Source organism: Pholis gunnellus (genome assembly GCF_910591455.1).
Source record: "Pholis gunnellus genome assembly, chromosome: 11".
In the NCBI taxonomy this organism is placed as follows: Eukaryota; Metazoa; Chordata; class Actinopteri; order Perciformes; family Pholidae; genus Pholis; species Pholis gunnellus.
In genome coordinates, this window is record NC_136538.1 from 7,035,187 (window position 1) to 7,051,841 (window position 16,655).

General features: G+C 44.2%; 2 protein-coding genes across 3 annotated transcripts; one reads left to right on the forward strand and one right to left on the reverse strand.

Moving 5' to 3' along the window:
* The first annotated feature begins 188 nt into the window (after window positions 1–188).
* Window positions 189–3,605, forward strand: pcbd1 (pterin-4 alpha-carbinolamine dehydratase/dimerization cofactor of hepatocyte nuclear factor 1 alpha). Its single transcript, XM_079168881.1, has 4 exons — window positions 189–289; window positions 1,098–1,229; window positions 1,327–1,407; window positions 2,874–3,605. The coding sequence occupies exons 1-4, from the start codon at window positions 287–289 to the stop codon at window positions 2,964–2,966; spliced, it is 309 nt and encodes a 102-aa protein (XP_079025007.1). The 5' UTR covers window positions 189–286; the 3' UTR covers window positions 2,967–3,605.
* On the reverse strand, window positions 3,352–13,491 carry sgpl1 (sphingosine-1-phosphate lyase 1). 2 transcript variants are annotated; one of them, XM_079168879.1, is made up of 14 exons: window positions 13,380–13,491; window positions 10,559–10,724; window positions 9,972–10,039; window positions 9,382–9,529; window positions 9,179–9,258; window positions 8,803–8,931; window positions 8,636–8,724; window positions 8,339–8,447; window positions 8,128–8,226; window positions 7,895–8,041; window positions 7,463–7,701; window positions 7,193–7,339; window positions 6,986–7,106; window positions 3,352–6,147 (listed from the first exon to the last, which is right to left on the reverse strand). In XM_079168879.1, exons 1-14 carry the CDS (start codon window positions 13,389–13,391, stop codon window positions 6,004–6,006), a joined length of 1,698 nt encoding a protein of 565 aa, XP_079025005.1. In that variant the 5' UTR covers window positions 13,392–13,491; the 3' UTR covers window positions 3,352–6,003. The 2 variants fall into 2 exon arrangements, with proteins under 2 accessions (XP_079025005.1, XP_079025006.1); XM_079168880.1 differs by lacking the exon at window positions 13,380–13,491 and adding an exon at window positions 11,060–11,148.
* Window positions 13,492–16,655: the final 3,164 nt, after the last annotated feature.

The window sequence follows — 16,655 nt, forward strand, 5'->3', positions numbered from 1 at the left end:
GTACATGACTGACGGCAGCTTCTTTCTTTCGTCACACAGCAGACACTGCCAGTGTACAAGTGTGTGCAGAATCCTGCTTCAATAGCTGGCCTCACGCATGCCTTGTGCAACAAATGACAGTTCAGCCTATCAGCAGTGAGGATTTCTGCTCAGGCTTCTGCAGGGGCAGCTAAACAGGACCTGTTGCTGAATGGACTCATTCCAGTCACTCTCACTGGCTGCTACAGCAGATCTGTGCAACGGAGAGCTGGAGCTGAACCTCTGTGCATGAAAACACTCTGCAAACATGGTGAGTACACAGCTTCTCTACGGTGTGTGTGTGTGTGTGTGTGTGTGTGTTCAGTCTGCCACACCAAGCTGCTTACTGCCTCACACACACGCACACTTGTTGCCATTTAGCCACTCTCACGGTGTAAAACTCCTGTAGATAATGTTTTATGGCAGAGTGAGGAATGCAGATTATTTTGATACAAACTTTATAATGTGCCCGTATAATTCTGCAGGGTTAAGAATGACATGAGCATATTTTCCTGTTTCTGTGTTTGCATTAACCGCAACACCGCATCCGATGAGTAGAAGAGGTTTAAACCTGTGGGGGGTGTGTGTGTGTGTGTGTGTGCTGCATTCTCTCTGCTGATTGAGTAGATTAGACTGTTGCTACGATACCCGTTGATGTCATTGCTCTCTGGTCGTCACATCTGTTTGCTCTGGTTTGTAGGCTTTACCGCTCGTCTGGGGACAAAGCCCTCAAAAGTCCCCCTGGACATCTATTTGAGGAATGTTGTGAAATGTCAAAAGTGCAGTTTAGAGTCAGGGTCACGAGGGCTGCATGAAAGGAGCATAAATAAATTGAAATCAATGTGACCCCCGCATCATGTGTCAAGATTAGGAACTGAGTGACCAAAAGGGAGGCCCACCCCCTCTTCTTCCCTCCCTCCCACCACCACAACATACCTTTGAACCAGCTAGTCTTTTAAACCAGGAATGCAGCCTCTCATTGTTTCCAGATGGGATCCTGTGCAACCAATCACAGTCTGTGTTAGTGAAACTGCCCCTCTCAGATCTGCTGTACTGTTACTGCTGCTCTCTCCTACCAGGCTGGTAAAATTCAGAGTCTGTCTGAGGAGGAGAGGAACCACCTGCTCCCCCTGCTGCGCAACGCTCAGTGGGTGGAGGTCGTGGGACGGGACGCCATTTACAAAGAGTTTATTTTCAAAGACTTCAATCAGGTATCTAACGAATCACAGTTCACTCACAGAATCCACAGAACTAGCATCTACTGTGTATGATGCACATACATGACTGCATGATTTCTTTACCTTTCAGGCTTTTGGTTTCATGTCCAGAGTGGCTTTGCAAGCGGAGAAGATGGACCATCACCCCGAGTGGTTCAATGTCTATAATAAGGTAAAAAAAAAAGGACACATGCAAAGATGGTTCAGTGAGAGCACATGCTGGACCTGGTGCAGACTGGCTTTCTTTATTATAGAAGCGCCCAATATCGTGACTATCATGTACAGAAGCTCCATAATCAGCAGGCTTTCAACTAATGTTATCAACACTTATTGGCAAAATCATGAAAGACGCTGACAGACGCTCCCATTTAAAAGCACTGTCCCAATAACTGAAGTTGGCTGATTGGACACATCTCCCTGCTGTCACAAAGATCACACAGGTGTGTCGTGTTTAGCTAATGAGACAGGAAGGGGTTTGTGCAACGCGAGTGTGCTTGCAAAAGCAGTGAGGTGTCTGTCTCTAAGCTAGAGCTGAACTGTTTTGGTTCACTTCTACTGCCCTAGCTTACGGTGTGAACTCGCTGCACGCTGCCCTGACACAGTGCAAGCTAGCTAGCTACTGACGTTAGCTGCTGAACACAGTGGAGCATTTCGCAGCTGATGGAGTTGGTGGAGACTGAAGCAGAGCTCAAAGAGAGCGGATGTTGTACTTACGTTCATCAGGTGGCCGGAAACACCCTGATGTTTGTTTCACTAGTGCAGTGCCCGTTGAAAACATGCCTGTTGTGGTTGCTGAAAAGAGCCGCTCATACAGACAATTTTGCCAACTCAACACTGCGCGTGCTTTGGTCCCGAGCATGGCGCCTGACATGACGTTGCACCCAAGTGGGGTCCCCAAACTAAAGAGGAACCAAACAGCTGTATATGTATTATGGTGTTTAGATATGAACGATATTAATTATACCCTACTTACAAAAGGCCCCCAAAGCGCTTAATCGTACCACTCATGACTGTGCTCTTCTTGTCAGAGGAAAACATTGTAGTACTACATTTACCTGACAGAGAAATGTCACTGGTTATGTTGCAGATTCAGATTTTACTCTCAAAATATAACACACATATATATATATATATATATATATATATATATATATATATATATATATATATATATATATATATATATATATTAATTATATGGCACATCATTATTCATTAAATTATACAGCATCATAGAATTGAAAGCTCCACCTTTAATAGACATTAACCCTACCCTCCAGAAAATGTTCATTACCCCAACCCAACATTGTTGTAATAGAGCGGTTAGCGGAAGGTTCGTAAACGTTAGAAAAACAACTTCTTGCAAACTTTCCTGAAATGTTTTTACTGGGAAGTACATTTAATTGCATTGTGCTGATAATGCCAGTTTATTCCAAGTGTATTAATATTGCACATGTCTGTGTCCACATTGCCTTTATTGAATCTCTTTTTGGCTTTGCTGTATGTCAATGGGAAGGCAAGAGTGGATGATGCTTTTATAAAGTTGGCTGTCCATCTAATGGCTAAAGCAAACACACAGTTACTTGATACAAAATAATCGTTTCTTGTCTTATGAGTTGCCTGCTCCCTTTCCCCCAGGTCCAGATCACTCTCAGCACACATGACTGTGGGGGGCTGTCCCAGAGAGACATCACTTTGGCCACCTTCATTGACCAGGCATCCCTGATGTGAGCAACACGTTATCAGCCAACAGCTCCTCACGTATTCATTCCTCTGAGAAATCCTGCAAATCCAAAGAATACTTCCTTCCACTGAATTGTGGGGAATGTAGCTGTAGGTACTGCAAAGGGTCCAATGTGTGTTCTAAAAATATGTTGTTTTGCACGTGATAAATAGATTATGAACCAACGTTAAGATGTTTACACAATAAAGATTTCAAGTAATTTTTCTCAGCAAACATTCCAGTTATTACAGATAACATTCACAATGGTACATGTGTCCCTTTGTCACAACTAGTGTCTTATGTGCCAATGTTTTTGTACTTTACTGTCAGTAAATGCTATTTTCTCTGTCCAACTGTTCTTGTCATAACTAAAAAAAACAACAACCAGAAAAAGATCTTATCAGACTGAATGCATTTTATTGAAAACATAACAGACCATCTGCTGTAGTCAGCTATAGAGTGTGACTGTGTTAACTGGCCAGAGCGGGTAACCAGTGTTTGCTATGGATCATGTTAAACCTGGCAGGTGCTTCCTCACTCAAACATGCACTCTGACATGAATACAAATCTTTAAACATTCAGAACCTCACATGATGACATAGTGAACAGAAGTAAAAAAAACAAACCTTACAATAAAATGCCATCCAGCGCTCCAAAAAACTAATCGCAATGGTTGTCAAAAACAAAATTAAACATTTAAAGACTGATGTAAGGTGCCATTTGTTTTACATTATGTCAAGGTGTTTGTGTGTTACTTAGTCCACCATGTGCATGTTTGAAAGACCAGTGGAGCTTAATGATGTTGCAGTTATAAAGCCACATCCCTGAGGATGTCGGAGAGAAAATCTGCTTTGATGTCACAAGTTCCAACCTCTGAAGGCACAGAGGTGAACGCTCATTATTGCTACATCACGTCCCCAGTTACATTTCCTCCGTTACGGTTTGTCGTCACTTTGCTTTAAAGAGGAATTTGCATTAAAAGTTTTTATTCAAAAGAGATTTCTTTGCCGTTCAATCGTCACAAGATATTTCTCCAAAGCACACAGGATGAGTCATGATTGAATCAGTCTTTTTTTTTTTTTTCTTTGCATGGGTAAGTAAGGGTTTCCACACCTGGTCACCGGACACATGATGGTATCAATCGCTAATGGGGATGTTGTGTCCTCGGTCTGTCGTCAGTCTTTTAACCAGGTACGGACTAAAATCCCCGAACATGTAAGAAGAACCGTAATACATTCATGTCTAATCTCTTTAAAACTGCTCAGCATGTAAAAAATAGCTGAAGACATAAAACGCTCACAAATTAAGTGATTAAAAAAAAACACCCAGTGGTCACACAAATGGTTAAATTACACTAACAAGGCCAATAAGCTGTCATTAAATACTATGCTTCTAATTAGTTTTATTTTACACATTTATAGTAGAGCATTCCCCGCCGTTTCACTCCGTCAAAGGAAAAGGTATATATTGCACAGACATGGAATTAATCTAATGGAAATACACAATTTCAACAAGCAATATTAGGAAAGCACATGACAGAAAGAGACCAAGAGAAGGTCGTTTTTGGTGTTACAGAATGCACCGGTACGCTGTCAACCTGTCGGTAAATGTGTAAATATCCTGCTGAATGGATATTTACCAAAATATAGCCACATTCAGGCAGAGCCGAGTGGGTTTCTCCCAACATACAACTATCAAGTCTGTCAGTCTGTGGGTCAAAACACCTCCATCACAGGACGGATCTGTTTCCTTTCAGTATATCTAAGAACACTTCTATAGCAGTTTGTTAAATGCTTGAATATTGTGACGTTTATTGTGTTAGAAATGGGGGGAGAAACACAGTTGCCCTGTTGGAATATGTCTCAGTGGATGAATAACTGCATTGGTTAGAAACTGAGGTAGATTGAATTAGGAGACAAATGATTAAAACGAGTGGTACACAGGTGACTGTTTGCAGGAAATATTAAGTTTCTGCTTCTTGATCAAAAACATTAGAGCAGAGTTGGAAACGGCCTCCAGTCCGGATTGTTAAAGTACGTTAAATGTCATTGCTTTACTTTACAAGCCAGCTACTGAGTGGAAGTACCAAATCTAACAAACAATTACATATAACCAAAGCGGCTAAAAAAAAGCTTTGGATTCTACTAACCGCTTTCAATATTCTTCCTTATTTAAAATTTAAAAGACAATTTTATTGAATATTAATGACATTTAAAATTCCAAATCTCTCTCCCTCCGTCTACACATCCCTCCACGAATGCAGACTTAAACAAAAACGATCGTCATCATACTAAGTGCTAAAAAACGAGAACATGCATGTTCATGCTCCCAGGCAAGCCCCTACTACAACATCAGAGCTGTTGTTTCAAGTGATTCACAGATTAACCTGATACGTTCCTTTCAGGGCTTTGCAGTGCTTCTACATTAAAGAAATGCTGTCTTCCAGAGAACTATGGCATGATGATGATGAGAACTTTCACCTTCGTCAGGCCTCCACGCGTAGAGTCAGTCTAAAGCAGTACATCCGCTTCCATGCTAGAGGGCAGCACAGCGTTTCTAACGGGCATTCAGTGGTCTGTGTTTTTTTGCCGAGTCATGACAGATGGTGAAGCGGTGATGGAAACAAGCTGAAATGTTCCGGCAGTAAAAAAAAAAAAAGTACAAAATTCAAAAAGGAATGGTTTGGTTGAGATTATGACAGACATACGCATTTAACAAAAGCTGAAATTGAAATGAATTTTTTTAAAACAAATAGAATAACACGCACACACACGCACACGCACACACACACACTACATTAATGAAATCCAATGAAAAGACTGAAACTCTTTCGGAACCAGTCATTTCTTCTCTGTGCCACTTAGGCACAATGTTACAAGCGATTGTAAATGACGATGGCTTGTGCTTCTGAGATCTTTGCAGATGTTTTCAGGATGGTGTAGGTTATGCAATATAAGGCAACCGTTGAGCTCTGGGGCTCTGGGAGGAGGCGAGCGCGTTTCCCTGCGTGCGGAGGGGTCGAGCCAGGAAGGGCCCCGTCCTGCTTCAGTGGGCTTTGCCGTTGCCGTTCATGTGGCTGGTGTCTGGCTTGGAAACCTCAGTGCTGTAGAGACAGTCCAGGAAACCTCGGGAGATCTCCGTCACCATGGATCTGTCTGGGATGGACTGGGCCATGCCGTAGATCGCTCCCTGAAAACGACAAGGACGACACCGCTGAGTTAACAAGCGCACAGTACCGAAAGAAAAACACAGTCTGTGTGTCCCGTCTGTGGATTTACAGCATTTCAGGAAATATTTGATGATTTGCTTTTCTAATAAACGTGCCTCGACTACTTGCACTTCCTTTAAGGATTTCCTACATCTCCCAGCATACCTTTTAACAACGCCCAGAGAATACAGTTCATCTGAGCTGTATATACTGCAGATGGAAAGCAATGCGTTTGTGTTGTCTGACCCTGCAGGCCCCCCCCCATTAGACAAAACAGAGACAGCTGAGCCCATCCCCAAATGCCAATGGGACACTCTGAGCCTCAGTAATGTACAAACTGAATATATAGTGCATATGCATTACTATAATCTCAGGATCTCTATTATCAGTAGGACTTTGCTTCATGTATCATGTGTTTGTTATTCAATCTGAAGGCGACACTTCATTCATGGGTGTGCTCCTAACGAACCTGTCTGGCACAAAGCAGGTTCGTGTCTGCTGGGTGGAGTTTCCACTCCACTTCAAACGGCCGCACACGCGCAGCGTGCGTCAACGTGAATCGACGGCTTGTGCGGCAGAAAAACAAAATGCCACGAGTACCAACGGCATTGGTAAACAATAGAGACTGACGCACATATTTCACATAGTTCATCAAGCTGCACGCCAAATGGAAAGTGTACTCTCTCTCACTTGGCTCGATGACAAGAGGCCACGGTTGAATACACGCAAAGAAATCTAATGCGTGTACCTGTATTTATATGATGATTGTACATTTTATACGTTTTGAGTTGTACTGTACATTCAGCAGAGCGAGCTCACCATTCCCGTGGTTTTCTCTTTGGGGTTCTTCATGATGATGGCCACCTGCTCTTTGACATCATGGACAAAATGATCAGCGACGCCCGACTGCGTGTGCAGAACTGTGCAACAAATGTGGATGCTGTGAAAGACAACGTCGCACCGTTAACATTACACTCTGGACTATTGATTGTAATATTATTTATTTATTTTATTCAATATATATACCTGGATGGGTACTGCAGCGTGTTCAGATTCCAGCCCTTTGTCGTCAGCGCGTTCGACAGACGGAAAATATCGAAAACATCTGAGCCTATTGCCACCACCGACACCTTTGGCTCCCCAAAAACAAACACTCCGTTTATCTTGCTGACTCTGTCAAAAAAAAAAACAGAAGAAAAAGAAAAGTCAATGTTGGGGGGTGATCATTTTATGTATGAAATCAAAGTTCTTCGTAACACATCTCTACTTCGCTGTCAATACGCGGCAGTGTCTTACTCTTTTTGGATTTTGCGCGCCGTGCTGATGATCTTCTTGGTGGCGTCGACGTATCCGTCCTCCCCCATGTGCATCATGGTCGCCCAGCAGGCGGCGATGATTCCTCCAGGCCTGGAGCCTGCGACAGAGGGCGAGGCATAGATTCCCCCCTGCCAGTCCGGAGCCACAAAGTACTGGTAGTGACGGTACTTTTTATCGCTGTAGAGGATCACCGAGGATCCTTTGGGGGCGTAGCCATACTGGAGAGACATGTAGTGGCACACAATGCAGTATTAGAAAAGTATGCAGCCAGTCAACATTGGTCTTTACACATAACACAATGACTACTTCCAGATGTGTTGGTAGATATCATAACTTTCTTTGTATTCTTTGAGTTTGGAAATCAAACACGAGACGTAATTGATTTGAAGGGAACACAAAACCACTCCTTACCTTGTGCGTGTCAGCCGAGATGCTGGTAACACCTTTTACCCTGAAGTCGAACGGGGCGAGTGGGTAACCGGCCTTGGCCATGAAGACAATGAGGAAACCTCCCAGACAGGCATCCACATGCAGCGGGAGGTTGTAGCGCACAGCCAGCTGGAACACACCGGGGGAAAGTGTCAAGAGAGCTCACTTCCTCGTTTCAGAAGCGTTTTAGGGGGGAAAAATGTTTCACTGCTGACCTTGGCTACTTCCTCAACTGGGTCCATGATTCCATGAGGAAACTGAGGCACCGAGCACACGAGCATGGCGGTGTTCTTGTTGATGGCTCTCCTCATAGCCTTGAGACGGAGGAAACAATATGGGAATAACTTAATTCTAAGGAGAGCAGTCAATCGGCACACACACACACACACACACACACACACACACACACACACACAGTATTCTCACCTTCACGTCTACTTCCATGGTCTGCTTGTCAAGGGGAACGTGAACAAGCTTCATCCCGAAGTAATGCGCCGCTTTGTCGAAGGCTGCGTGGACGCTCACAGGTGCGAGACTGAAAAGAAGATAATGTTAGACACAGTCATCAACAACAAGCCTTAAAAATGTCTTGTCATGACCATCATTTAGTGCAGTGCTGCCACGTTGCTCAAGGTTGACAATTTGAGAGAAGATGAGAAGGCAACAATGATTCATAGTCACTGAAATGACTCATCAAACCATATCTAATAAGGCTCGTCTTACATTTCAGGGTACTTCACGCCACGTTCGTACGCCATGTCTCTGTACGCCTTGCAGGCCATCAGTATGCTCTCAGTTCCTCCTGAGGTAACCTGGTTAAGGACGCAGAGAGTTTTGTTGAGATGCGTCCTTAGCTTTTACAATCTGTGAGCATAATTATGACGACTTACTGTGCCACAGGAGTTCGGTCCGCCGTGGAAGAGCGTGCAAGACATTCTGACAACCTCCGCCTCCATCTTTCTCACGCCGGGGAAGATGTCTGGGTGGAGCGGGTTGCTCCATGCAAAGTCTCCATATACCTGGGATCAAAAGAGGGGGAACAATAAGTGACAAAAGAAGTTAAAACATCGACTGTGACACACAAAGCAGGGTGGCAGCAGTCTCTTTTTAAAAAGGCAGCAGTTGTTTGTCCAAAAATAAAATACAAAAAAGAAACAATGAATGCGTCAGCCCTGCTTACTGTAGCGAAAATGTATTAAAGTTCAACCGTGGCTCTTCGTGCTTGGAATTCTAAAGCCCGGAGATGTATCACACAGAGATGCATACCTTCACCAGCAGATTGGTCAGTGATTCATCACCCCAGTACACGGCCCCCGAAACACAGCCGTTCTCCCACTGCACCTCATCTGCAACCACACGAGACATTTCTTTCTATTCAATATATGACAAAAAAGGCCACACTGCTTCCTTATACTCCTCAGGCAGTCGGCCACGCAGATGATGAGGCTCGGGAATGAGTGATGACTTACTCAGAGTCTCGTACTCTCGGATTTTCTCCAGCACTTGACTCTGAGAGAGGCCTTTAGAGGGCAGCTGTTTGGTGTAGCTCATCCCCTCCTTCAACGTGCACAGGCTGGCAGACATGTCATCCAAAGCCTTGTTGAGCTGGCTCTGGATCTGTCGTAACGAGAAGACGGCGTTACTTTCTTGGCGTCGACTACAAAAACAACAACAGTGAAGTAAAGTAGAAACGAGACGCGCGTCAGACTGAACTTCACAACACGTCCACTTCACTGTCAACACTCCCCCGTATGTTTTTGATAAAAGCCTGAAAGCGAGCTCTCCGTCGGTGATATAACGACCAGAAGTAACCGAACGTTATCACCGGAGCATGATGTTAAGTGTGCCAAAGGTCTGCCCCCCCCCCGACCCCCCCCCCGACCCCCGACCCCCGACCCCCGACCCCCCCCCCCCCCCCCCTCTCCTCCCCAGCCCACGCTGACGTGCTGAACTCAAGTCATCCAAGAGTGACTCATAAAGAGTCTCAGACGTCAGAGTCTGTGCACATCTGCTGGGGGGGGGGGGTAGAAGAAGGAACCCGTTCACCACTGATACTTACTGTTGCGCCGACAAAGGGGATTTTTCTGACGAGTCGAAAGCACAGCTTCTTGATTCTGGACGGGAGACCTATTGGCCAAAAAAGCACACACATGGCAGCAGCTGTGGTGAAAGACTGGCACACATTCAATTCAACCACAGACACTAAACAGCTGACTGTGACCGCTAATCACGCGCCAAGACGAGACGTGACCGATGACAAAGGGATTACACAAAAGCGCCGGAGACACGCACTTCCCTTTGAGACGGCTCACAGTGAGCAACTTCGACAGGGAGGAGCCGCGGTCTCGTGGCTGAGGAATTCAACCGCTGATTGATTGATGGATAGACGGCAGAGCTAGAAAGTCTTGTTGATTGATGGCGTTTACGCAGTCAAACATACGAGAGGAACGAGTACTGTAGTAGAAGATACTAACTGCAGAGTGCCAGGGAAACTACTTAAAAGTCAGTAAACATGTTCACATTTTCAGAGAATATGACTGTGTAAATCACACTAGTACAATTTGCCATCTTTGCCTCAGGAAAGTTCCCCCCCCCCCCCCCCCCCCCCCCCTACTTTGCACCAATGCACCATGTGTGACAGATTACTTTCTCGCTGGAAGAGGAAGCCTTTGATCCAGATCGCTCCCAGCGTGGTGAAGACCGTCACTCCGATGATCTGCCACGGCTCCAGGTCCACGCAGTGCGAGTTGACCTGCCGTCGGCCCTCCTCCAGGTACAGCAGCACCATCTCCTTATACACCTCCAAGGCACTCTGGACACAAGAGACACATGCACGTCTTACAACACACTTACCTTACATCACACAGGCAGCTGGTTTTTCCTCTGAATATGTCAATACGAGGACGTGACTGTTGAATAATCCCGTGTTATCGCCATCCTTATAAAAAACCATGCTGCTAATTGAACAAAATACTACAGTTTAGCTTGATAAACAGTGAACTGCAATAGTTCAGAACCAAAGAGAGATCCGTCTTGAATGAAACAGAACAATACTCCAACAACTCACTTTTAAGAAAGAGTGACTTTGTAACGATTTAAAAAAGGCAAGTAGCTCATTTCCCACGAGTCCCAAATGGAAGTACTTACATGAGAAGACATCGTCAGACCCACGGAGTTCAGTTTCCCCCCCTCACACCTAATGTGTCAAGTGTTCCCTTCGGTCTCCAGGTGAGAGTGAGAGATCGCTCTCAGCAGCCTGGAGAACTATCAGCAGACTCCTCCCCAGCAACGAAACCCACAGACAACACATCCAACCAGCGGAGGAGGGGATGTTTGGCAATCAACCACTATCATGACATGACAGGAAGTCTGCCTCACGATAGACAGAACTATCGGGGATATTATGTACAATTAGTTCCTAGCCTGATCACCAGTAAAACGCTGCAATATCTGTTGTCAATCTGAATTCTTCACAGCCTGAGAAGATCAAACTGAGCCTAAATCACAGCCATAACCACGAAATAAAATGACCCGTCAATACTATTTCATAAGTGCAGCGAAATTATCTTTCCGTTATCTCTCCCCACTTGTTTTTTTATGACACAATCGCAGGCCGTTGGATAACGTGGACCCTTGTTTCTCCAACTCAGCCACAATCAGACGGAGGAAAGCTTAAAGGTTCAAAAGACAACATGTTGAGTAATCCACGTCTGATACAAACAGGCCGTAATAGCACAATGAGGCACGTCTCCTGGAGCTATTGAAACACTGCGTTCATTGTTTGATGCATGCAGATGAGAATATCAAGTGGTTTTAAGTGAGTGAAGCTTCAATGGAGGGCTGTCGGTGAGCAGAGTCCGCCCCTCTGCCCACACCACAGCTGTCATACCTGCCTGTTTGGATGACATGCTCTCATACAGGTTGGGCCAGATCAGCTGCATAGAACCAGACAGGGGGGGAAGCCATTACCGTGTGTGTGTGCGCGTGTGTGGCTAGACTCCAGCTGTCATGATAGGGATCGGGTTTGATTGGGAAGGTACGAGGGCTGGCGATCGCTGTCACGCATCCGTCGTAAAGACGAGATTAAACCGGCGTTATCTAAGATCTGTGCAAAAAGGCAAGTGTCTCTCCACACACACACACACACACACACACACACACACACACACACACACACACACACACACACACACACACACACACACACACACACACACACACACACACACACACACACACACACACACACACACACACACACACACACACACACACACACACACACACACACACACACACCTCTCTGTTATCCAACACATTTTCGGGGCCTATCAGGTTCCACCCACACTTTTCCCAGACCGTTCAACGCTATCTTTTGCATCTCAGAAAAACTTTAATCGGAGTTCACACAAAGACACTTGTGACACACGCCCATTCCCATTCTCTCCCCCCCCCCCCCCCACCACCACTCACTCGCACCAACATTTGACTATTCTGTAAGGAGAGCTTTTGTTGTCTCAGAGGAGAGGTCATGTTCTCATGGAAATGTACTGGGTGTGAGGTGGCTGCTCCTGGATACATCAAGGAGGAAAACAGACTGTGAAGCACGACATCACACAGGCTTTTTAGTCCAACAGAGATCCAGAAATCACTGGGGGGGGGATAGTTACAGCTGTGGTATTTTCTTTAACAGAGCTTCACGTGACATGTAGCAAAACAAGCTTTTTTGTTTTGGATGACTTCTTCTTCCTCTTCCTCTTTCTGTTCCCTGTATTGATCAGATGGGAGTCCGGCCTGTGACAGATGGTTCATGTTGCACTGACAGCAGATATGTGACAGACGAGATGCCCCTTGGTGCCGAGTCCTCTCTGGCTCAAGGCTGCTGACAACAAAGCTTGATTCTGCTCCTTTAAGGAAAGAAAACTCCCCAAATCCTAACAGCTCTCTGGTGGCAGTGCTGCTTTGTTTAAGCTTCCTGCAGGTTTAACTTGAACAGGATTTAAGCAGGGCAATAAACAATGGGAAGGAGCTGTAAATCTTACCAGCAGACACCTTATCAAAACTAAATCTTTCAGCTTAATGGAAGCATTATCGTGCAGTCATGTGGCTGCACTGTACTTCCCTTTATTGTCTTATATAGGAGTAACATACTGAGGGTCAACTCATTTCAGGAGCCAAAGAACCAATGTGGGTGAAAGGGTTCTTTATAAAAAAACAGCCATAACTCTGTAACGAAAGGCTTCGGCATGAGGGGTCACATACACACGCGCGCGCGCGCGCGCACTGAGTTTGGTGGACTTGGGACATCTCGGTGAGCAAAACAAGTGGTCTCATAACTAACGTTAGCTCACTTCACAAAGATAAACAAGTCTTCTCCTCTTCCAGCAGCGCTGCCACCGTCACAGTATCACAGTGTGTCTGTAATTTGGGGGAAATAATTAACAGATAAAAGTGAAGCGACACCTACCCACGCGTCCATGTTGTCGCCGAAAGTCCTCTTTTCGTGTGTGTGCCACTTAGGAAAGTCACCTCCAGTAGCCTGCGTTCAGTCTCCGGCTCTCATCTAACATGCTACCGACAAAAAAAAAACAGCAGCAAGCTAACCCTGATTCAGGAAGTAACGAGCAGCCTAATAAGCTGCGCGAGGTCTATGCGAGAGTAGATCTGACAACGCCGCGGACGGGTCTGATCACGTGTTGGAGAGCCGTCCGCGTGGCGCCGCATCCTTGTGTAGATCTAATTTTTAACAACGGAGGAGGAGGACGCAGCTGCGCCGCACGTTTTGACTCCCACTACTGGACGTGTTAGCGAAGAGCTGATGCTGCGTTCTAATGCTCTTCGTAAACTCCAACTCCCAGTTATGTCAGTGCGTTCAATACATGTAATCACAAACACAACACACCTAGACCGGGCACAAACAGTACTTTTCAATTGTCATTGTTAATCCATTTATTGTTCTACTGTTTTTTTATTCATGTTTTTACATGTTATGGATTCAGTTTATCAAAACGGTTCAACTTTGTGTCTGTACATTTTGTTTCTCCACATAATGCCTCTATATTAAAACATCTACATTACATTTTCAAAAGCTTACAAAGACAGACCTATTTCCATCTTTGTGACCATGTTTTTTTTTTTTTACATAATCCAATTTTTCACAAAAAATTAAACTTAACAGGTTTGGAGATTCATTGTTTTTACTGGACGACTCTGGGTTAACACACACAACTGCATTAATTCTGTAGTTATTTATTGGCCTCAAAGTAGTGAAAACCATATTGGAACACTTCCACAGATTGCTAAACCCTCATAGTCGCAGAAAGAAAACTACATGTGTGAATGTCGGTTGATGGGATAGATATTGATGTTTGTTTATGAACCAAGCGCTGTTTCAAACTAAAAAAGTGACGACTGAACTGACAGCCATGTATTTTCGACGCTCTGCATTTTGAAAATGGCGATGCTCTTGTGCACACTCAAATGTACAACTCTGTTAGGTTGTTCACCTTTATTCTACTTATAGCTTCCATATTTCCGACATGACTTGAAGGCATCGTTTGGTCTCGCTTTTGTAATGACATGAAACGTTGTTTTCTCTTCAGGAGTGAAAACAGAACGTCGGAGCAGCCGAGTTCTGGCACTGCGACAACAACACCCCCAACAACTATAGAATGAGGACACGTGCAGCAGAAACACATCTCCTTTCTACCTTAGATGCATATATAACATTCCGTTATTTAGAAGCTAATTTTATTATTTTTATTTTAACGCAGCAGCTGGAATGATAAAGTGGAAATATAGCTATATAAAGAACAACACATGTGTCCTTGTATTACGCAAACAATGATTCCGGATGTAATATGAATGGACCAACATGTTTGAATCAATAACTCAGTCAGTGAGCTCATGTGGTGCACAGGCTGTGACTGTGACATTATTATCCCCAATGGTTTGTAGTGATGGCTGCAGGTCCATAGTGGTTAAACTCTCCTGGGGAGGTTGTGCACCACTGAGCTCCACATACGCATTAAAAAAAAAGACTAAAATCAAAGACTTTATTGGTTAGATATGTCATCATGTTCAAGATATTAATTAAAGCAAATTATAATTGCTGTATCAACCTTCAGAGCAGACTGCCTTCCTTAAACAACTAATTATTCTGTTGATTTCACTTCACTAGTCATTTCAATCTATTAGAATTGGGGGAAAGAAATATGTCCAAATTTGAAATGGAAGTCAGCTAAATGGAGATTTCTGTATAATGAACTGCAAGAAACGACTAAAGAAATATATACTAATCTTCAATTACTACATTTTATTTTTATAAAAAGGAAGGTAGTCTTAAGGTAACATGTCTTCTGAGGATTTTATCCATTTGCAGAATGGTTTTTTTGTCCACGAAGACCCAGTAATAAACAACAACAAGCTATCAGAAGAAAGAAAACCCCGTCTGCATTAGTTTAGGAGGAGAAAGAGGGCGGCTTGCAGCCACAGCCCTCCTCGTGCTTCACGTCTTTTCTAAAAGACAAACTGTGTCCATAGGACAGCTATTCCGCTGTAATTGGTGTACACTGTCTTCTAAAGCTGAGGTAAGAGGTACAATGCCTTGCCTGTGAAAGGGAACTCTAAAGCACATTAAAAGTGAATTACTTCTTGTGTAAAGTGTGTTCGGGGTCATTCTGGTCACGATGCGCGCACCACTCCAAAAGCGCACACGTCTCCAAAGACGCACTCCATAATTTTTAAAAGGCAGTCACATTGTTGAGGGGTTTCACAAGAGGTGTACATATGGCATCCGGGTTGCAATTAAATGTTTTTAAGATGTTTTTTCTATCTTGAAGAAGTTTCCTTTTTCTTTTTTTCCCACCCGGCAGCTCTTTGCCAGAAAAAGAAGAAGAGGAAGGGGGGGCACATTGAAAGGCTTCGCTGCTAGTTCGGGATGACAACAATCTGGTCAGCGAGTTGTTGGACTTTGATTGCCCCCCTCAAAACGTCCTTCAAACAAAAAGCTGAAGACGAAAATAAAGCCCCACCTGGTACCTCTGTTTGCTAAAATAATAATAAATAGATTTCGTTTAATAAATAATCAAAGGAGACTGCAAAGTGAAGCAGTTGAGGAAGTATTAATCAGGAGCATCGGTCAGGTATCACCTGCTCCGGAGCTTGCTCAGTTTATTGTTAAATATTGTTAAATCACTTTTCGTACCAAGTCTGCTCCGATATCTGCTATTTCCACAGCAACTGGGCGCTTATGTTTGCCTACACTTTGCATAACAAGCAGCACACTATACGGCACACTGATAAAAAGAGAGACTGACAACTTCAAACCCACACCTGTCCACGCTATCCGAATATGGATTTGGCATCAATGGATATTTGTAAAGTGGTAATATTCCGTTTACTTTAGACTTTCTGTGCCTTTTATAACAGCAAGGCACCATCTCGTATCTCACCGGTGTATTTGTCCAGTTTATTGAAAGCATATGGTTATCAGATTGTTTCCAAAACACATATTTAGACAGAAAGTTAAGGAGAGCTTTTTGTGATCCTTTGTTGGCAATTGTAAATCATGTTTGAGCTCTGCCACACTTCCCCCTCTTCCCTCTCCTCCTCCCCCACCGGGGCTGAAACGTGTCTGCGTGTTGTTGACATATTTTACTAATCTTTAACTCTCCGAAAGTAAAGTTAATCTAATGCGCCCCTGAGTTGTGGCGATAGTGGACATGTTTTTGGAGATGTCATA

What these genes read in the sequence shown, in the direction of transcription:
- sgpl1 (XM_079168879.1), bottom strand. An exon ending in CTTCCTCTTCCAGCGAGAAA is followed by an intron (nt 10,040 to 10,558) that starts GTAATCTGTCAC and finishes TTTGGCCAATAG; the next exon opens with GTCTCCCGTCCAGAATCAAG. An exon ending in GCGCGCAAAATCCAAAAAGA is followed by an intron (nt 7,340 to 7,462) that starts GTAAGACACTGC and finishes TTTTTTTGACAG; the next exon opens with AGTCAGCAAGATAAACGGAG.
- pcbd1 (XM_079168881.1), top strand. An exon ending in TTTTCAAAGACTTCAATCAG is followed by an intron (nt 1,230 to 1,326) that starts GTATCTAACGAA and finishes TTTACCTTTCAG; the next exon opens with GCTTTTGGTTTCATGTCCAG. An exon ending in GGTTCAATGTCTATAATAAG is followed by an intron (nt 1,408 to 2,873) that starts GTAAAAAAAAAA and finishes CCTTTCCCCCAG; the next exon opens with GTCCAGATCACTCTCAGCAC.